The sequence below is a fragment of the Condylostylus longicornis genome, unplaced genomic scaffold (assembly GCF_029603195.1).
Source record: "Condylostylus longicornis isolate FDR11 unplaced genomic scaffold, ASM2960319v2 ptg000145l, whole genome shotgun sequence".
In the NCBI taxonomy this organism is placed as follows: Eukaryota; Metazoa; Arthropoda; class Insecta; order Diptera; family Dolichopodidae; genus Condylostylus; species Condylostylus longicornis.
The window spans coordinates 1,034,313-1,058,133 of record NW_026578113.1 but is presented as its reverse complement, the minus strand read 5'-3'; the positions used below and the strand labels follow the sequence as shown (position 1 = coordinate 1,058,133).

The 23,821-nt window shown below is 21.0% G+C and overlaps 2 protein-coding genes across 3 annotated transcripts; both read right to left on the bottom strand.

Annotated features, from left to right (window-relative positions):
* Nucleotides 1–1,801: 1,801 nt before the first annotated feature.
* On the bottom strand, nt 1,802–17,507 carry LOC129615703 (V-type proton ATPase subunit C). The gene is made up of 8 exons (XM_055531060.1): nt 17,370–17,507; nt 12,938–13,085; nt 12,655–12,808; nt 3,664–3,850; nt 3,490–3,588; nt 3,155–3,410; nt 2,925–3,022; nt 1,802–2,780 (listed from the first exon to the last, which is right to left on the bottom strand). The coding sequence occupies exons 2-8, from the start codon at nt 13,067–13,069 to the stop codon at nt 2,537–2,539; spliced, it is 1,170 nt and encodes a 389-aa protein (XP_055387035.1). The 5' UTR covers nt 13,070–13,085; nt 17,370–17,507; the 3' UTR covers nt 1,802–2,536.
* A 2,146-nt stretch (nt 17,508–19,653) lies between these two features.
* Nucleotides 19,654–23,356, bottom strand: LOC129615714 (putative inactive tyrosine-protein kinase Wsck). Of its 2 annotated transcripts, none has more exons than XM_055531077.1 (9): nt 23,027–23,356; nt 22,311–22,462; nt 21,870–22,169; nt 21,749–21,815; nt 21,531–21,696; nt 21,113–21,308; nt 20,884–21,053; nt 20,598–20,817; nt 19,654–20,533 (listed from the first exon to the last, which is right to left on the bottom strand). In XM_055531077.1, the coding sequence occupies exons 1-9, from the start codon at nt 23,248–23,250 to the stop codon at nt 19,758–19,760; spliced, it is 2,271 nt and encodes a 756-aa protein (XP_055387052.1). In that variant the 5' UTR covers nt 23,251–23,356; the 3' UTR covers nt 19,654–19,757. The 2 variants fall into 2 exon arrangements, with proteins under 2 accessions (XP_055387052.1, XP_055387053.1); XM_055531078.1 differs by having other exon boundaries at nt 20,887–21,053.
* Nucleotides 23,357–23,821: the final 465 nt, after the last annotated feature.

Here is a 23,821-nt window from a genome sequence, read left to right as displayed (position 1 = left end):
TTATTATTATTACATCATAATAACGATTTTTTTTTTCTTTTTTTTTAATATATATTTTACTGTTTTACATTTCATTTTATTCTAATTATTGTTCTACCTCAATCTTTTGAGGCATATTCATCTTTTTTTTATCATTTTAAAATACTTTTATGAACATCTTTTTCTTTAACTAGTTAAAACAAAAATTATATTTATTATATTATATGTGTATATGTATACAATTTCTCTAAAATCATAATTTTTACAATTAATCGCATTATTAATTCTTATCAAATGAAAAATGATTTAAATCATAGAACAAAAAGTACTTTTTTTTTTAAATTTTTAATAAAACAAAAAAAAAATTTTGATTTGTGCATTTCGAATAGAAAAAAAAAAAGAGAATTATACAGAAGAAAAAATCAAATTTAAAAACTATGAATGAAATTATAATTTACACGAAATTTTTGTGTCTAAAATATTGAAATCGTCTTGTATACTGAAATCCCTTTAGCTTGAAACTACATCATTAAAATTAGAAAATTTTTTCAAATACATATACAATTTTTTATCTTCTTGTTAAATTTGGAATATTAATCACATATTTAATATCAAATATCTTTTCTAGATTCAAGATCCAAAAATTCAATCTAAATTGTAATTGGAAATGTTTATTGACTCAATTAAAAAATTGATAAAATTACAATTATTTGAAATTGCAATTTTTTATATATTCAAACGCTGTATAAAAAAAAAAAACTATCAATGTTTTTATATTTATTCCGAATTAAGAAATAGAATAAGATATTAAATGAAAGCGAATTCCACTATTAATTATTTTCCAAAATTAAAATTGGTAAATTGAACTGTTTGCGGATTTCTTTGTAAACGACATTAATTTCTAAAAAGAAATTAATGAGACTCCTCAAAACTTACTAAGATAGAAAAGAATTTTTTACTAAGATAGTTTTTTTATTAGAATATATAAAAAGTTCTCTATGATTTTAATTTTGGATAAATTATTCATTTCATTCAATTATTTTATTAAATAAAAAACTTGTAATCAATATGAAAATTAAAAACAAAAAATTAATTTAAAACTTTCTATTTGAAATTAAAATTTTTTGAAAATTTATTTATGATTTATTAATTTTATTTTTTTATTTTAAATTTAATTTAAATTTTAACTTTATACATAAAGATTTAACGATATATATATATATATTTTATATAACATTTAGCAAATTTTCTACATCATTTTTTTTCTTTTTTTTTTTTTGTTTTGTTTTAAGACTAACTTTTTAGATTTTATAAAACAAATAAAAATTTTTCGCTTATTATTTTGTTTTAATTTTATTATTAATAATAAAATTAATAATAATGTTCGATTAAAAGTTACAACAAAATCAAAATGATCATAAAAACCATATTGATCTTCAATAGCAAATATTTTTTTTTGGGTTTTTTTTTTAGAATAATTTTTTTTTACTACATAATTTGTTTTTAATCGCTTTGAGTAAGTGTTCAATTATAAATATTTTATGCAAGAATTAATAGAAATTTTATAATTTTTATATATACACAATTTCGAATTAATTAACACTTAAACATTTATGTATTTTTTATAGTACAAGAACTCTTTAATACCATACACAAAATATGTGCGTGGCCTTAAAAACATTATAAATTATACAAAGCCAGTATAGTTTTTCTTCCAAAAAAAAAAAATAACAAACAAAAAAAAATGTTTAATTAATAATTTACAATTTTCCTTTTTTCAACTGCAATTCAATTATTTTTACAATTTTTTTTTAATTTTCAATGAGATAAGGATATTTTTGTGTAGTTGGAAAATTCAAAAGGGTAATTAAAGTAATTTAATACAAAAAAAAAAATTCTAAAATAAAAGTTCTTTGCGTAAAATTTATAATGAAAAAAGATTATTTTTTTATGTTATTATTTATAACAATTGTTGAATTTTTAAAATACTGTTGATGTTATTAGTAATAATTAACTTTTGATTAATACCTAAAAAGTTTCTTATGAAAAGGTTGTAACATTTTTTAATGTAAATTTTATAAATTTTAAAGTAATCATAAATCAAATTATATTCTATGCATATTTTTTTAAATAATATACATTTATATTAAATGAACAATAAATCTGGAAAAGAATTTAATATTTAAATCTACTTTTTATTTAAAACAAAAATAAGCAATAAAGAAAATATTTTAAAAGGTAATTTAAAAAAAAACCTTGCTGTTTTTACAATATTTTTATGTTAAATGAATTTTTTTTTTATTATTTTTACATGCAATATTATTACAGTCATATTAAAAGAATATATTATAGTTAAAGTAAAATTTTTAAATTTGATTTATGTATCTTATGTTTTATTGTATGTGTATGTATTGAAACTACATAATATTTTATATAATTTACTTTTAGGTTGATTACTTTTAAGATTTAGCTTTTTTTTTCTTAACAAAATAATAGTTCTTCTTTTTCCTTTTTTTAATTTTATGTGAAAATATTTATATATGTATATGAATTTTCTTTAGGCTTTTGAATCTACCATATCAATAACAAGCTTGTAATAAACATATGGATAATATTCTGATTGACCGAAACCTAAACCAGGTATATCAAGATCAGTATTATGAGCACTTGAACCGCCACCACCACCAGATGATGATCCATCTAAATGTCCATATAGATGATTAAGCTGATCACGTAATCTTTTTATACTTTTTTTATTTGGTTGAATCAATATCGCTTGGAAATTAACTGGTAAACCATATCTAAAAATATAATTAAATATTCACTAAAATATTAGATTTAATGAAAATATAAAATTGAAAAGTACAACAAGAGAAAAGTTTAATTTTGGATTTATATTTAAATAATATTGCATAATATAAAAAAAATCTAATAAAACACTATACCTTAAAACTGATTCAACAAATACTCGTAACGCTTTAACATGTATCCAAGCACAAAAACATTCACTAAAATTGACTTTTAACCATCTGACCAATGGGCCCTTAAAAAATATAAGATAAGGTTAATAGATGTTTACACAATTAACAAAAAATAGAATTATGGTGAAAATTTTGTAAAAAACTAGTTGAATATTTTTTTCTTTGGAGCATTAAATCATAAATTTGGTACTTACAAATTGTTTCTTCTTGTCAGTAACCAATTTTGTTATTTCATTTTTACCAGCAGCCAATTCTTCTTCATTGTATACAAAATCTCTAACAACAAATTTTCTTTCTCTTGCATGCAACTTGAATTCTTCGACAACTTTCTTAAATAAATGAACATTAAATAAACAATATTCTGCATCTTGTTTTATTAAAGTTGATGAACGTGGAACTATCATATCTGATATTTTTTCATAATTATTAATCCAATCATTTGCAAGCGGTCTATAATAACATTTTTAACAATAAATAATAAATTGAACATATTGTTCAATTAATATTGAACTATTTATAAAATACATACTTTGGTACAATAACCAATAACGTTGTTAAATATTCTGAATCCAATATAAAGTGCTCTTTCTTAACCAAATCGGCTAAATTTCTGGTCATTAAACTTCCACTAAAATTAAATTTTTTTTTTATACAAAATTAATTTCTTTTATTAACATTATTTATTTAAAAAATTTTAGCTTACGTTTGTTTCTTTTCCAAATTTTGTAGATTACCTTTAAGATTATTATATGCGGTGGATTTTGTTTTAAGATCAGCATCAATTTGACCAACTTGTTTTGATATTATATCAGCAATATTACGTAAAGATTGCTTTATTGGATATTTTGCCATATCCCATTGAAAACGTGTAATATACGACGGAAGATCAGCTATCATATTAGTTTTAAAAATGAAATAAAAACAAGAAAAAAAAATATAAAATTAAATTTAATATTTAAGTATGTATTATATGTATATATACATAAAATTGTAATAAAATAATTAAAGCTTTCACAATATTTTTACATTTATTGTAAAACATTTTGGAAACGTGCATGGATAAGTAATTCTAAATAAGAAAATAAAAATAAAAAAGTAGCAAAAAAATATAAGTACATTATTCTAAGTTTTTTATAATAAAAATTAAAATAGCAAAAACTTAATAAAATAAAATATATAAAGTACATATATGCATATGTACATAGAACGTATAATTATTCAAAGTTCATTACAAAAACGAAGAATATTAAATTTCATAAAATAATAAGCAGCTATATAAATATCTAAAATAAACCAAAATTAAAGGATGTTTCTAAAACTTGAATGAATTAGGAGTAAATATTTTGATTTATTTTGCGATTTCCAATCAATTTAATATTCAAAATATGTAAAATTTTCATGTAAAATAAAATAACATAAATATGAAAATGTTAACTAAAGATCAAAACAATATTTTTATGATTTCTATTATTACACGAAATCCAATTAGATATTTAAAATTTTATAGCTACAACAATACATTCAAAAAATATTATTTAGGCCACTATTAAGTCGAAAAACGCTAAATTTTCAAATACTAGGCAAATACGGGATTTATTTCTTTCAAAATTTGTTTATATTTATTCCCAATAATTCAAAGAATTCATATTTTTTTTTTATATATTATGTTTAAAATTGGTAAGACTATCTTATTTTTTTCTGTACTAAATTCATCATATTATATTTTCCTGCATCTGACATAATTTTATAAAATATTAATTTAATATATTATTAATTACAATATTTATTTTAATATCTTAAACCTATCATATATTTATTGAATGTTATACTCAATTTAGTATTTTTCATTAATGTCTCTAATATAATATAATCCATTAATTAATTTAAAAAAACAATATTTATTGCAAATAAAAAAAAATATTAAATTATATATAAGAGATTATATGCACACAAAATATGTCTAACTTATAATGTTGTTAAATTAATATTGATTATGTAATAGCGTTGTGTATATAGTTTGTACTGATATATAAAAAACAATTTTTGTAATTACACAACAAGCTACTTTTTAAGTGGCGCTACAGTATTAAGTTTTTTAATTTAAAACATTATCACTTAAATTACAAAAATAGTCTTCTGTATATCACTTCAAACTATTACGAGTATATACAATCATAATAGAATACAAAACTTTTAAATTGAAAAATTAATATTAAAATTGATTTTTTTTTTATCATTAATAATACTAATTTCGATTTTTGCAACTTTTCAATTTTAATTTATATTCCATATTTTTTTTAAATTACAATAATAATCATATATTTTATAATTATTATGTATTTTACAATTAAATTTTTATTTTGATAATTTCTTAAAATTATTTTAGAATTTCTATTTAATAAATAACACATAAACAACATTTTAAATCGTGCGAACATTAAATGTACATACATATTATATAATTTATGCACATTTTATACTTTCTGCGGTGATACTTTTATATATATGTAAAGATTATTTACAAATATTTATTAAAAATTTTGAATCAGACAAAAAAATAAACATAGAAAAGTTAACATACAAAATCAGTAATTGTTTATATATCAATTGAATATTTATTTATTATATAATTATAAAATATTTGAAGAATAATCTAATTAATTAGATTTTTAATAAATATATAATAATTTGTCACTTAATAATTAGTTATAATAATTACACCGAATTGATTTTACTCATTTATTAAATTTTATTTCCAAAAAAATTAACAAAAATTTATTATTTTAAATTTTAATATTAATTTTAGATTGTACCAATCAACATACTTTTACAAAGTCATCGTACTATGTTGTTACGCCTGTTTATAAAATTTCTACATTGTTTAAAATAGAAAGCTGTCACTTTATATTTATTTAATGATTGTTCTTATTAGAAATGGTTCAGTTTTTGTTATTATTTAAAATAATTTAAAAAGTTTAGTTCTACATTTTTATTTATTCAAAATATATAAACAATTATTGAAAGATTACATTGGATTTTTTATGTCTTAAAATAATATACGATACAGATTTAAGAAACAAGATTTAAAAAATAAAACAAAAGTAATTAATAGTTATAATTAAAAAGCATAAAATAAAAAAAAATTAAATCCATAGTGAGAACATATTAGGAAAAATAATAAATATTTTTTTTTGTAATAAATTTAAACAACTTGAAAATTGTAATTTCGAGAATTTATCAAAATATTTGTATTTGTAAAACATTGAAAAATGTGAATTAAAAAAAAAGTAAACACTCAAACCTTTAAGTCTACACTAAATAATATTATTTAAATAAAAGAAAAAATTAGTAAAATTGAAATTTTTTGTTTTAAAAATATAATCATGAACATAAAATGATTTTAAAATTTAGAAATTCTGATAATTTTTAATTATATTCCACAAAAATTATACGATTTTGTTCATAATGTATTTTAATTATTGCAAAAATTTTTTACAGTTTAATTAAACTGAATTAAATCGGTCGTTGTCTAAACTACTGAAAAGGAAATTTTTCTCTTTAAAATCAAATGACGTTAATTATAAAATGGTGGAAATTATTATAAAACTCTTTTAAATCCAAATTTTTATAAATTTTTAAAAATATATTTGCAATTTTTTGTAAAAAAAAAAAATTGAAAAGAATTTTGTAATTTTGACTATTTTAATATTTTAATTTTATTTTTTTTTTTTTTAAGTAATAACAAAAGTTTTTTATAATATGCTGTCAAAAAAGAGTAAAAGCCTATAACGTTAGGTATTAATAGAAAGGGCGTAAATATTAACAAGCTTTAACGGCTTAATTAGACTTACTGAAGTTTCAGAATGATGTTGTTGCAATAAAAAAAAAAGCTTGGCTTTTTACTAAAATTGATTTGTATATAAATTTTTATTAAATTTTCATAAACTGAAGAAGGATAATAATTCTAATTGATAAACAATACAAAAAGAAAAATAAAAATAAAACAAAAGATATAAAAAAAAAATAAATATATTGAAATACATAAGTGAAATTTAAAATCAAAAAGTTACACGTTACACTTTTTATCCCACTGATGATATATATATTTATTTATTTATTTATTTATACGGTTCATTTTTACTTATATTTAAACCACAGGTTCTAACCTGGGCTCAATGGCATTGGTGGCGGTTCACCTGAATCATCAATTTCAATATCAGGACTTGAACGACCTTGACTACTTCCACAACAACTACTCACTGGTGATGTTCTATGATTTATTCCGCTTGTCATATTTATTTGACTTGATGAACGACTTCTATATATATATGTATATATGTATATATTATTTATAAATTATTTTTTATGATTTGTATATATACTTATATATACATATATGTTGTGCAATTTATTATTTTATATAAATAAGTAATTTTTATATACTAATTTATATTTTATATAATTTAGTATATAAATAATGTATACATATTTGTATATAAGATATAAGAGTGTTATTTCAGTTATATGTATATAGTACAATTAAATATTCTACATAACTGAAGAAATACATGTCATATATAGGATCATAAGAATTATATCATTTTATTATTGTACATATATACATATATGTTTATATGTATAATTATAAAGTAACATGTTTGTATTGTTTTCTTTTATTTTTACCTGCTCTTATTAGAGCCTCTTTTATGGCGAGAAAACCACCAATCAAACATATCAGTGCTAGAAATTTCTGTATCATCCTCAATATTGTTATGATTTTTACTACTATAAACACTATTATTATCACAGTTACATAGACCATTATAATCATTTTCTTCAGATTCATTTGTTGAATTATTAAGACTTCTACGACGACATGCTGGGCATATTGTTACTGATGTTGTTGTCGTTGTAATAGTTGTTGTAATTGTTGTTTGTGTATCAATACGATTTTTTAATAAATTTGATGTTTTATTCTTATTTTTATTTTTACTTTCATCATTATTATTATTGTTATTATTATTAGTATTATTATTATTATTATTACGATTTTTTACTTTTTCATTAGATTTTAATAATTGAGTATTTTGTGCATTTTCATCAGGGGGAGCCGATGGTGGATCAGGACCTTTGTTTATATATTCATATCATAATATACATATTTATTAATAATTTTAAATTTAAATTTAATATTTTATTTTAATAATATTTTTTATTACAATATATGTATGTATTTATTAAATACATACATTATACTGTTATACATTTTAGTATACTAATCAAAAATATGTTTTTAAATTGCGGGACAGAAAAATTTTTCAAATTAATCTAATCCAAATGTATCCTTTATGTTGACTCCAGATAAGGACTACATTATAATAGAATTTAAATTTTTAAAAATATTTTATTGAATAATATCCGAAAAATTAACGATGCTGAGATAGCACATAAGAATGTTATGCATTTAATGTAAAATTTAGTATTGAAAATCTTAAATTAAATAAAATATAAAAATAACATTTGAGAAAATTAAAAATACCAAAAAATAAATAATAAATAAATTAAAAAATAAATAATAATTACGAGTGACAAACAGGAAATGATGAAGCGAAATTAAAATAAAAAGCTTAAATAACATTATTGCATAATTTTGTTAAACACTTTTATACAACATGTTTACAAAAAACATAATAAAAAATTTATTTATATAATTAATTTTATTTTTGGATTTAAAAATATTTATTATTTATTTTTGGATTTAAAAATAAATATTCAGATTCTATGCTACCATAAAAACTTAATCCCAAATCATAATTTGAAGGTATTTTACCATAAATTATAGCTCATAAAAGTTCATGAATTAAAGTTAATTAAAATTCAAAATTTTCCAAATCTTTCATATCATTTCACTACATTTCCAAATGAAATGTAATGAATTGAGAGATTATAATTAATTAATCAAAGTTGCAATTTCAAATTTTTAAAAATCAGAATGTGTTGCTTCATTTTTATCTATAACAAAATGTTATACTCTTTTGTATTATTTCTTTCCGCAGAGATAACAAGGAAGACAAATTTTTCCTACTGACAAAATGACTAAATGGATAGACTTGAAGAATTCGTCTAACTATATTGAACTTTTGACAATACGAAACTGCCACATTTGTCGAATTTGCCATATATAGTAAGCCCAGAAATACGTGTATATTTACATTAATCAATAAATTATACGTACATTGTAATATAATTTTGCTTATAAATTCCTCTCAAATGTATACAATTAATTGTAAAATTTAAAATACATGCACCGTTTACTTACACGTTTTTTATAAATCTTAAGATTTTTATTAAAAATTTTTATTTCTTGGTACTAAACTTAAATTTTAATTGAATTTAACATACGTTCTACTTTTAACCAATTCATCTTTAAAATTATACTTGGGTATAGGAATTGATAACAAAATTGAGTATGGAAATTGATAAACCAAACTGCAATTTTACAACAGCATACTATTGAAATAATAATATGTAACTTTAATTTACATATTAATATTTTCTAATTATTGAAAAAATTTGAATCTAGAATTAATATAATTCTTCATTTTTCTAATTCTTATTTTAATATTTGTACTTATATGTGAATAATTATTGAAAAAAAGACATAATAAATCTATATGAATGTTGTTTAAATATTATATATTATGAATAATTTGTATTAATTTGAATTGTATTCAAATTAAAATTAATTACAAAAAAAAATAATTTTAACAAATATGTATTTAATACGTTTGCCACATATATACAAATTTGCTATACATATATAATTTGTAAATGCAAAAATAAAATATCTATGATTTTTATGATGCAAAATAAAATAAAACAAAAAAAAAGTATAATATTATATAAGATATCCTCTAGATAATATTGTGATTTTAAAATTTAATATTTCACGTTTAGATTTAAAAACTAATTTGTTCTCAATTGTTAGAAAAATAAAAGAAAAATCAACTTTAACCAAAAAATTTCAATATTTCAGAAAAAAAATTAAATTATACTTTTATAAAATTTATAATTTACGAATACTGAATGAATATTATAGAAATATTTAAAGGAATATTTTAAAAAGAATATAACACTATAATAAAAACAAAAATGAATGCATACTTATAAAAATAATTTAAATTTAAAAACAAACCATGTTAGAAACAAAGGGAAAAAAAAATTTAAAAAAGATTATGAACAATGAACAAAAAAAATATTTTTATAAAGTTTTGAATATTTGTAAATCAACACAATAAGTTCTTTAAAGTAGATAAAACTATGAGCCCTTTAAAACTTTTATAAATTGAAAAAGTGATATACATGCATATTATGTTAGTCACATTGCTTCACATGATGGGTTTGTTATTTAAAACTTTTGAAATTTTCTGAATAAAATCAATTCAAAAATTGGAATTTTATAATGAAAACCAAAATATTTTTCAATAATATCCCCATTTTCTTATATGTGACTAACAGAATATGGGTAATAATTTTTATAATAAATACTTCTTAAAAAGATATTTTATAAAATTTTTTACATTCAATTCGAAATGTGCATTTTGAACAAAAACATTTTATTTTGAATTATTTGTTTAAATAAAAAAAAAAACCTTACTAGTACAACAGCATTCTTTCTAAATTTAAAATCAAATTAAATACAAACAATAATTAATTATTTTAAAATTTAATTAAAGAGCAATAGAAATTTTCTTTTCCAATTATTTCGAATATTTTTCAGTGCATATGTATATCTAGTTTAAATTTACAAACAATAATTTGTAAAAAAAGAAATTACAAGAGTAAGAATAAGTTTTAAAAATTAATGGACTAAAATTTAGAAGATTTTAAATTAAAATATTTATTTTTGAAAAAAAAAAAACGTTACGGGCTTTATAAAATCTTATTTGAAATATATTACTATTTTATTTAAAAATAAAAATTAGATAATTTTTAAATATTTCAAGATAACGAAACAAATTATCAATAAGAAAATACAAAATAATAGAAAATATGTGTAAAAACAATTATTAAATTTCTTAAAAAGTGAATAAAACATACTTAATTGTATAGAAGAAATAGTAATTTTCATATCATTCTAATATTTTTCAGTCTCTAAAGTTGATATCATACTGTAGTTAAAAATAATTCTTACACCAATTTAATTTTTTATAAAAATGAAATTTCAAAAAAAAAAAAAACAAACAACATACAAAAATATACAACAAATAATTAAATTGGTAAAAAATTTAACAAAAATTTTTAATTTCTTAGTATTTATTTTCTAATTCAAGAATTGCTTTTTTTCAATTCATATTTTATTTGAGCCTTTTGCTTTTACTAAATTTAATTTTACAATATAAATTTTTAATATTTCATAAGATAACCAATTTTAAACTGAAAGATTATTGTAAGAAAACCAATATTAATAATATGATTACCAAAAATAAATATTGCTTTTCAATCGAAATTGAAAATTAATAATGAATTGTAATTGAACTAATTTTGATATAATAGTGATTTTTAAAAATTACCAAAATACAATAAATTTACAATTTAAAATATGAATTAATAATACTTTTAAATTTTTAAATTTATTTTATAATATAAATACTTTTGTTAAAATTATGAAAATAAAATTTTTGTAATACAAATTAAATATCAACTTCCAAGTTCTGAAATTTCATCGAATTCAAAACAAAACATATTCAAAAGAAATAGACATTTTATTGAAATTTTAAAAAGCTAAGTCATATTTAATGACTTGGATGAGAATTTGCACGTTAAAAATTAAATTAAAAAATAATACAAAATAAAAAAGAAAAATATACAAAATTATTAAAAATTAATTTAATAAAAGTAATTAAATAAAAATAATTAAAAAAAAATATATAATATAATTGAATACTTAAAATAAAAAGAAAAAAATTAAATAATATTAAATGTTGAATATTAACAAAATTTAGTATTAAATAATATAATTAAATTTTCTTTTAATCTTCAAAACTATTCATATCTGAAATTAAAACCTTACTTGAAAAGAGTTCTTTAATTAGTTTTTAAATCTATAAAGAATCATGTTTACGATTATTTTAAATTATTAATATTATATCTGATTAATATTATATTGTATTAATATTTTTTAAATTTTTTTGCAATTTATTTAAACACTAATCTACATTAAAATATAATATAATCAGATAAAATTTATATAGTTTTTTTTTTATTTCAATCAAAAACTTAAAAAAATATTCAATTTTTTTTTTTCAATTATCACCTTTAAATCACATTCTTATGATAATAATAAAAATAAAATAAATAATATTAAATCATTTATTATATTATAATAATTAGAATAAATATAGCCAATAGAAAAATAAAATTAACTATGCAAAAAAATTAAAGAAATATTTAATTATTTTTTGATTGTTATACTACATTATTAATTAAACATATCAAGAAGAAAAAATAAAATCCAATCCAAATTTTATAAGATAAATAATTGTTAATGTATAAAATTCCTTTTTAAAAATAATTTTAAAAATTAAGTTTTTTTTTTGTTGTTTATAAATTTTAACAGAAAAAAAAAATTTAGGTAATACATTCTAATTGTAAAAAGGGAAATTATAAAACAAAATTACATTTTATTACTTACTGTTATTAGCAAGCAAATTTTCATGCAATTTATCACGTTGATCTTCAAGAACTTCACCCAAGTATGATGCTACTTTTCTTGTAATTTGTTCAACATAAGTATCCAATTTACCAAGATCATCTGATAAGCCCACTAATTGATCCAAAGTACCGACCTTAAAAATTAAAATAAATTATAATTAGTTATTGTTATTTAATTATAAATTTATTAATTGAATTTTATTACAATTTTTTTTTTATAATTTTAGTACGAAAAAATTTCGATTTAAATTTTAAAAACATACCTTAAGATCTGGAATATGAAACTTATAATTAATACAAAGATTATTCTGTTTACTGGTCAAATTATTCATGGTTTCCCATGTTTGTTGGCAGGTTTTGTCTCCAGGTGCCGAAATTAACCAATACTCAGACATAATTGTTAACAATTTTCTGAAATTAAAATAAAAAAATTTGGAAACAAATTATATTTGTGTATATAAAAAAAATGAAATTATGAATAATATAAAGCTAAATAATTAAAAAATTGATTTTATTATATAAATATGAAAAATAAATTTTTTTGAAAGACAGAATCCTATAGAATTAATCTAAAAGTTAACGTTTTCTTTATTTTATACTTATTCATTCATATTGTTGGGTATAATATTAATGTTTTGTATACATACTTAATACATTATGAATAACCATGTTTACTTACAATACTACTAAATTGTAGAAATGACCTTGTTGTTCCTTAACTTCTAATTTTATATAAAATAAATACATTAGCCTATAGTATAAAAAAATTGAAGACAACATTCAAGGACATAATATTACGATTGCAATGAAAAAGTGCTAGGTACCTAGAGAACACTTAAGTTAAAATGAATTTTAAATCAATCAATTTTATTTGAGATTTTAGGGACTAAAATTTTTAGGAATTTAAAAAAATCTAAACTCGATTTATTTGTTTCTTCTTATATTAAAAATAATTTTTAAGTGTTTTTTATTCTGCTTGTAACATAGATGGTTATATCTAATAATTATACAATGAAAATATAAAAATTTTTAATTGTTTATTATAAAAAAAACTGTATACTTAATTATTTACGTCTCACATTGATAATTCAAAATCTAGATCATAAAAAAAATTACTATACTAAAAATATAGTTCATACACAAAATATAATATGTATAACATTTTTATACAAATATATGTATACAAATATAAGTGTAGTATATTATAAAATTAATAGAAAAAATTTTAATTTTTAATTTTAATATTACACATTATTTCTTAACGGTATTTCACCAATAACTAATTAACTAATAGATTTTAATTTAATTTATATTCGGTACTTTATTACCGAATAAAATTTAACATAATTTAAGTATGTATTTTATTAATATAACAAAATTGTATTTATACTTATTGATTTATTAAACTACTTTAAAGAAAAAATTTATGTTATAATTTATGTTATACTATATTTTGATTTATGCCATTCAATAAATATAATTTTCTTTTAATAAGAAGACTACTTTTAAAATTATTATTATGAAAATTTTAGTCCAAAAATCAACCTTCTAAAATCTATTAAAAAAGTCAACGTTCGTAAATTAATCAGATAATTAAGTAAATTATTTTCTCTTATAATTAAACACATAATCAAGATACTAGAATATTTAATCGAGAACAGCACAAAAAGTTTTTTCAACATTTTACATGCGTTACTACATAATATTTGTTATATAAATTTGTCATGTGCTCTTTTTTCTGTGAAAATTGGTGCTAAATTACAATAACATAGAGAAATCCTTATTCTTTATTTAAATAAATTTCTAATATTAAATAATATTTCAATATATAATCCAATTTTATTAAATTTTCATTTTATAATATTTCTTTAATAATTTAAATTTAAAACATTTATAAAGTCAAAAGTTAAAATATTGCTGGGGTGGTAGAACGAAAAAAAAATAATTCATTAGTAATATTAAATAATAAAAATTATATTCAGTTTAATTAAAAAAGATTCCTAAGCATAAAAAAAAAATAAATTTGTAATTATAATATATTATATGTATTTCAAGCACAATATAAATTAATTTACATATTACAACAATAAGTTGATCTTTTGTACAAAATAATTTTGTGAATATTAAATGATACTAAAGTAATTGTGGGACACAAAAATTTATTGAAAATATTATAATATACAAATATAGTTTCCTGTTTTAAATACTAAATAATATACCTGCTCGCTCTCAAATAAATTCCATTAAATTCAATTAAAATTTAAAATATAAAACTGCAAAAATAATTGCTAACTTTATATTAGAATTTTAATATCGTAGTAGTACGTATCAGTAATAATCAGTAAAAACAATTTAATTATAATAATATTCTATTCTAACTGTTATAACTTAGTAGGTACCTATGTGGAAGCTTTCATTTATTACAAAAAAAATATTTTACACTTTACATTATTTACTCTATTTTTAGAGAAGGTAATTCATTTATAATTTAATATAATTTAAAAATAAGTTTATATATATATACCTATATATGTAGGTATTTAGGTATCTACCTACGTATTTTAAAATTAATTTTCATAATGTTTTCTATATAGGTTTGTACTATATAAATTAGTTTAAATATTATAACTATGTGTTTATGTATAGAGACAGTGTTATTTTTAATAACACCAAAATATTTCTATTTAATGAGTTGGCAGAAGGATTCTTTTATTTTCGATATATCAGACAATATAATATTGCATTTTTACAATTACAGCAACTATTTTTATAATATTTTATTTTAATTTTACTTACATAATTAAAAATAAAATAATGTAAAAACTTAAATTAAATTTTCCTATTATGTATTTACAAAAATTTTATATAAAAAAGAAAATAGAATTTAACTCTATCATATTATATTTGCTACTAATATAAAAAATAATAATTTGTTTTTTTTTTCAATTTTCATTTACATTAGTAGAGTAGTAAAACAAAATACCTATATAGAAATAAAATCTAGTTATAATACGCTAAATATAAATTAAAGGTTTTTTATGAAAAGGACATTTTATTTTCAAGGACCACAGAATAAAGAAGTTGATTAGAGAACTAAAATGTATATAAATGAAAAAAAAAAATAAATAAATAAACTAAAAGAAATAATAATGAATTAGATATGACCATTTATTTAACTGAATTTTAATATTTAATGCGCAAGTTCTTATTTTATAAATTGTTTTTTTTTACTACCTTAAATTTGAACATTACTTAGTTCAAAATACTAATTACTAACAGATTAACGTGTTGTTTTAATAAATTTAATTGTAATTTTAAAAATATCTTTTGGATTTTTAGAAAAACTTAGAGTATATAATGTCATAAATAAATTATAAGCTAAAATATTATTTTATAAAATTAATTTTCCCATTAATTGTTTGGGTCAACGCAAGATGTATGTACATTTATTCCATGGGAAGGTAATAGATGTACGTTAGTTCCATGGATTTCTATCTCAATAAATTACTTTGATAAAAATTTTATTGAAAATATTTGCTCTTCTAAAAATTCTGTAATGATTTGATTTTCAATTAGATTTTATTTTGTATTTAACTAGCGATATCCTAGATTGGCATAAATGCCAATCGAAAAAAATATTACATTGGCAAAAAATTAATATTCAAACTAAAATGTATATATTATAGCTTTTTGGTATAAATGTATAGATATCTTGTGGCATAACAAATACCTAAACTTTTTAAAATATTCTGGTCTAGACATGGTCTTATTGATTATTCTGGTCCAAAATATGGTCTTATTGATGTGACAAAAATAAGCTCGTTGCAAAGATACCTATGTTTCTAAGTATTAGGATTTAGGACTAAAAAAGCACTCAAAAAAACAGATAGGTATGTTTTACACTTTAGTTAAGGCTACCACATTTGTGAGATTTTTGTTGCTACGTAGCGTACATAAATGTTGTTGTTTATGCTACGAAGAGTATTTGAAAAACCAAAAAATATTTCCTTTATATAAGTGAAAATCACTTTTTAATTACTGTATCTTTAAAGCACATTTCATTTGTAAATCAAGCCAAATTGAAAACAATTTTTTATTTTAAGGATTCATTAAAAATTGAATTGTATTACTAGGAGAACAAATATACCTGCTTATGATACGTGTGTAAGTATTTACTACGAGTGATAAGAAAAATATGTGATGTTGTTGTTAGACTCAGATTTAATGTATATGAAATTATTTTGCATAGCCATATCTTTTGCATAGAAAAAAAGTTTAATGGGAGTAATTTTCCAATTTTTTTTTTAATTTTAATAATTAAAGATTTTCAGCTTTGCTTTTACGTGTAGTTGTTGAGCACTCAAATTTTTTAATAACTTCTTGTTTTGGTCAGCTGTTCTATAGAAAATTTTTTTGACAGTCACATGACAAAACTATTTTAATATATACATATTTTTTAAATTTTTTCTTCCAAAAATTAATTTGTTTCTTTTTTTAACACTGTCTTTATATTTTTTTTCTCTCAAATTTAGATAATAATCTACCTGAAAGTACAGATTTCACCCTTAAATGATTTATCTTAAACTTCGAGCATTAAAACGATTTTAAATATTTGTATAAAATTTTTATAATGATTAAAAAAAACTTATGACGATTTTTTTTATAAATTAAACATTAATAATATATATTACTCACAATCATAAGCTATAGAATCTAAATTATATTAAAAGTTTCCTCAAATTTCTAGGAAATTTAAAAATAAAATTATACAATTAAGTATTGATTTTAGGCAAAAAAATTCACGTGACGGATGACAAAATACTAAATTTCTACTTGTTTGAAATTTCTCTAAATGTCAAAATTATAATTTTTAAAGTAGACTGACAGTTTTTAGATGTCATAACAGTCATTTTGCAAACCCTCAATCAAAATTGAACATAAAAAAAATATCTCGTTCGCACCCGAATTATTTTCTTAGTAAACCTATTTATTTAAGCAATTGGCTTTAGTGATAATGTTGTAAGACTTTATGCAGACAATATTTTAGCATTATTTAAAACATTTGATATTATTGTAGTTACGGTAACTGCAAGAGGAGAATCCAGTTAAAGTTGACACAACTATGAACGTATTATTAATTTTACAAAATTTTTTAAATATATGTGCAGAAATTTACGAAAATCTTTTTTTTTAATTATGATAATTTTTATTTTTAAATAACTATTTTTATTACATATTTGGAAGCTACAAAAAAAATTAAGCTTAAATGGTGTTAAATAGCTATGTTTTACACGTCGATTCTTGCACCATCAGATGACGGACGTTTAATTTTCCTGGCTCGCCTATAAACGCATAATTTATGTATTTGCTGGAGAAATGAAACGCATATCAATTGTGAATGAGCTGTCTTCTAAATAAAGCTAATGGGGACATACGCAATAAGGATGCAACTTTATTTTCTGTCATTAAATAACTTTTAAAATTTGAAATGTCCAAGTAGTATAAGAGTCTTCTGAAATCTGAAATAATTTTTCGAGCACGTAGAGTCTGAGCGTTCTTTAATTGTAGAATCGTACATTGTTTTAAGATCTGTTTCAGCTGTACGTTATCAAAAGCAAAAATGATCGGAATAAAAAAATACTACAGGTTATAAATTTATTTGAGAATTTCAAGGATTAACATGCGACGTTACGATTAACACGAAGCACGGAATTTGAGATCTGATCAATTAAAAAACAGTCAAATTTTGTTTTTTAGTGTAAAAGAAAATAAAGTTTTTTCTTTCTGTGACTGTTACTTCTTGACTGTCACGTAGCCAAACAAAAGCCATTTACGTAGCCAAACAAAATTACAAGATTAACCCAGCATTTACACGTACAAGTTACTTGCAAGAAAGTTGCAATACATACAAAAATTTTACTAACACATTAAAATATTTCTACTTGCTTGTTTACTTGCAGTTCAACTTGCAAGAAAATTATGCTGCCAGTAATTTGAGCAAGTAATTTGACATATTGAGAAATTCACAAAAAAAAATTTGTTGTTTTGATTTTTTTTTTTTTTAATTTAAAATTTTTGAATTTTGTTTTGAAAAAATTAAACTTAGCAAACTTATGGTTTCTAAAATTTATAAAGAATTATATATATTGCTAGTTGTTTTCTTCTCAAAGGCATTTTCAAGAATTAACTTGCTAAGCGCCTACGTCATAATAGCAAGTAATTTGACATTTCGAAAAACTAATTGACAATTAATATTATACAAACTTGCTTGCAAGTAACTTGTATGTGTAAATGCTGGGTAAGTTATGAGTTCAACGGGAGTAAATTGCGTTTTTTTTAAATGAAGTGGCAAAAGAAAAACCCGTTATAGTAAACAACTGAATTCGAATTTCGAACTAAATTTTTTTAATTAAAAATACCTAATACCAATAATTAGATAGTTAACCAATTTCCACAATGAAACAAAAATTAGTAAGGGCGAAAAAATCTAGTTATATATTTCTTTCAAAAATACATAAATTTTTCCTTATGCATAATCCGTAACGTTTCTAAAGACTAGGTTGAAATAAAATTTTTATCAACGTTAACTTAAAGTCTAAGGCACATTCGATTATTACTACATATATTGGAATGCTATTGTTACGCTGTTACATGTAAATACTATCATTAAATGTAAGAAAAAACTATATTAAAATGTTTGCAAACATAATTACGTTTTTAAAAACATAGAACAAAAAATAGAAAGTGGAATGTATAAGTCACAACACAATGTAATATCAAAGGAAATTTTAAAAACAATAATTTGTACAAAAATTTTCGGTGCGTTAAATATCTTAAGAGTATAAAGTTGTTAAAATAGTTCTAGTTATAGTCAATAAATTAATAATAATATATATTATAAAATATAGAATTCCAAAATACTTGTTGGAAAAGAGATTCTTCATTCTAAAAGCAAAAGTTAATATTATAGTCGGTATGCATATGTGCACACAAACATATATACAATATTGAAAAAAAAAATTTTCTAAACAATTTTTTTTTTGAATTTTGAATGCGGAGACTTCAAATCATAATATTTTTATGTTACTCATAATTTTGTATTTCTAACAGTGGTAAGTAATATGGAATTGTTAATCCTTCTTGTCTATCGTAAGACAAAGCGTGTCTTGGAGATGTTAATATTTGACGAATATTAAAAGCGATTTCTTCAAACTCAGGTCTTTCATTTGGTTCAACTTGCCAGCAATTTAAAAATAACTGATATAGATCATTAAATATAAATGATGGTTGTTCAGGTCTCAACCCATTTTTGATTTGGGTAAAAAGATCTCCGGATACTACATTTGCATATAGAGTCGCTCCAAGAGTACATATTTCCCATGCTACACAAGCAAATGACCAAACGTCGCCTTTTATAGAATAATGTTGAAATCTAATTACTTCAGGAGCCATCCAACGTATAATATCGATAGATTTTCCTGCATCATTGTTTTTTGTTGCTCCAAACAAGCTTACTTTGATTTTGTCATTTTCTGTTAAAAATATACTATATGAACTTAGCTTTTTATGAACCACTTTGTTAACTTCTAAATATTCCATGGCTGTTGCAATTTCATATATCCATCGAATTGCCAATTCCTCAGAGAAACCCGAAAAACGATGATTATCCATGTTATACGGTATCCGACTTTCAACTAATTTAGTTTTTAATGTCAAAGGTAAATTTTCAAAAATAATATAAAACCAATCTGGAGTAGCACTTATTCCATAAAAGTTTAAAAATTTATCATGTGGCATTAAATTGATAATTTGACTGAACTCTTTAAGGAAAATACTCTGTGTTTCAGTTTCCATGTCATCTACAATTGATGTTACAAATAATATTAATAAAATCTAAAATATAAAACACCTCTAAAATGTTACCGCATATCACATGTACTTGACAGTTGTACGTATCCACATCAGTGTAAAGCTTCCCAGTAACAAGCTCTCCAAATTTTCCCTTTCCAATAACGTTGTTAACATTTAGTCGCAATGCATTTCTGGGAAATTTTTGTGAACTATCCAAATGATCTATCATTCCATTAAGCTGCGTTTTGAAATTGCCCCTACTGTATTCATCTGATGTAAAAGCGCTATTTTCCTTAAAATATTAAAAAAATTTCATAAACTTTGTTTTTTGTTCATATATAAATTTTTAGATAAAAACCACTTCAAGTGTCGGAGTTTGGACTGTTAATTCGTGAGTATCGGATAATCTTTGTCTTCGATTTCGGGTGTTGTAATGCAGTATTCCATAAGCCAAAATACTAAAAATCACCAAAATTCCAAATATTATACAAGCAACGATTAGTGCGAATTGTGACGGTTGTTGGTCATCTGAAAATATTTATTCATAATTAATAAATATAAATTCAATAAAAAAAATTCCACATTACCTATCATATCATAAAAAATTATTCCTAAAGGATTGTGCTGTTCGTGAGTGGCTTGAGCATATTTAATTTTTGTAATTCCGTTATAAGAACTTACAATTCCTAAAATTATGTGAACATGAGCTTTTGGAGGCAACGGCGCATTATAAAATCTTCTATAAAAGAAACCGTCGCCAACATGGAAATCTTGAGACATATTCTAAAAAAGTTTTTCAAATTAATAAAAACTATTGAGCAAATTGCCCTTTTAAAAAAAAAAACATAATTTTTTACAATGAATTTGTTTTATGTTAAATTTAACAAAATTGATAGAATGCAGCTTTTATCTGTTTTTGCACTGTACATACATAATACAATCAACTGATTATTAAAACAAAGTTCATTGAAACATATTATGCTTTGTATACATATTATTCTTTACAGAAAATCTTAACTCCGCTGTAATGTAATAAGGTATTCCATCTAAACGAGATCTATTGTAGTTTCCTAACAATTCCTCGTTAAATTGTTGGTTAATAATATCATCAACAAATTGGACTACAATACGGTAAAATGAAATTGGGCCATTATTATTAATAGAAGGTAACCTTAAAAATATTAAATTAGATTTAAAACGCTATAATTGTAATATGTGCTTACAATTCAACTGTCAATGTTGTCTCTGTTCGATTAACAATTTTCGGTTCACGTGGAAGAGGATCTGGATCTGAACAAAATATTTCATTAATACATTTTCTAAATGTTCATGTTATTTTTTTACCTCCAATGTCAGTTTCTCCAATAACGAAATCGCTACCGCAATCTTCAGAAACACATAAGGCGTTTACAGATATGTTGTATTCTGTTCCTGGATGTAAGCTATTCAGTTCGAAATGATCTTCGTTTCGATCCACAGTCCATTCTAATTTGTTTAGAATTGCGTATGTCGCAAATGTTTTAATAACAACAGCTTTTATTATAAAACTAGTTACTTGCTCTTGTTGACTAGATTTTGTCCACCTGACTTCAATACTGTTTTCTGATTTATTAGTGATTCGCAAATCTTTTGGAAAACCTGCCACTAAAATTTTAATATACAAATATTTAAACCTAATATTGTTTATTCTTATTTTTAAAAAAAAATTTATGCTAATAAAAGACAAATAACTGCTCAAATTATATTTATAGTTTTCTCAAATTTTTTGTTTTATAATAAACTTACAGCCAGTTGTATAATAGCTTTGAGCCCCAACACCCCCACATATTTGATTTTTTCTTCTACTGCATCGTGTATTACATAGACTTCTATCTAACTCGGCAGCATCTAAATGATTACTACATGTACATTTATCTCCAGGGGATAAAACTGCATACCTTGAAAATAACAATATGTATGTTAAAAATAGCATTATTTGATTATGTGTGTATATAAAACAAAAGACATGGTCATATTACTTATTGATAATGTGTATTTAAGCATATTCATAATGGTTTATACACATATTAACGGTAAGACGGGTTACGTTATTTCCAACTCATATTAATGACAAAGTACTTTACAGTGCAAGAGTTATTTGACCGAATTACTCTAGATCTAAAATATACTCGATTATTATTACTTATAATGTATGCAAAAATCGTTTAATATAAAAGATAATTTTATAATTTTAAAACTTAATATACTTCAATAGCAATTAAATTTTTATTTTTTTCAACTATTTAGTTACAGAATTCAATAGGATTATACCTAGCTATAAGTTGGAATATTCAACATCTAAACGCGTATAACCGAAAACTTTAAAGCATAATTTGTCCATGTCTTTTATTTAATTAAACCCTTGCAAAAAAAACACTGCGCCGTTTTTATAAAATTTTAATTTTTAAAGCTTTATGTAGTAATCAACATTTATAATTTTTATTGTTTGTACGCATAATTACCGGAAAAATGTATGCTCACAAATTTCAATACATTGGTTTACACTTCCTGCAAACGCAGTTTGCTGTAATAATTGCATATTCTCCTCTAAGCATCCTATGTACGAATAATCATCTCCTAAGTCTAATGATGTTTCTGCATTTATTATTCTAATGATTTGCCAAAATAATAGTAATAATCTTTTTAATTTATTCTTACTACTGAACACAAAAAAACACCCAAACATTTTTTAGCTATGAGTAATATTTTATTTACACATAAAGAAAAGAATAAGGCACAAATTTCTTGATTTTTTATTTAGTTTGTGAAAAATCCTAATTCTAATATTTTATTTTAGTTTTGTATATTTTTGTTAAAATAACATCTTTTTTTACATCATTTAAAAAAAAAATTAAAATTCACAAACAAAAACATAACTCAAACAAATTTGGGCAACTACTAAACTTTTCTTTAATTTAAATGTCAAAAAGATTCACTTGTTGCATTTTGTTTTTTACAAGTTACAATACAAGTTGAATGATGGAAACTACACAGGGTTCTTTGCTCTCTCGTTCAAAAATTCTTCATCTCTTGGAGTTCACATTCACAATAATGATTTTGTATTTTTTTCTATCATTCACAATCTAACAACCAAAATTCTCTATAGATATGTACTTAATAGTAATTTTATGTGCATTATTATAATTGTGCATACATAGAAATAAAAAAAATGTACATACAAAATAAAAAATAAAGCACATCATCCTCAACTGTGATATAGGAACTTTTGGGAGCTTTATGTAGATTTTAGATTTCTA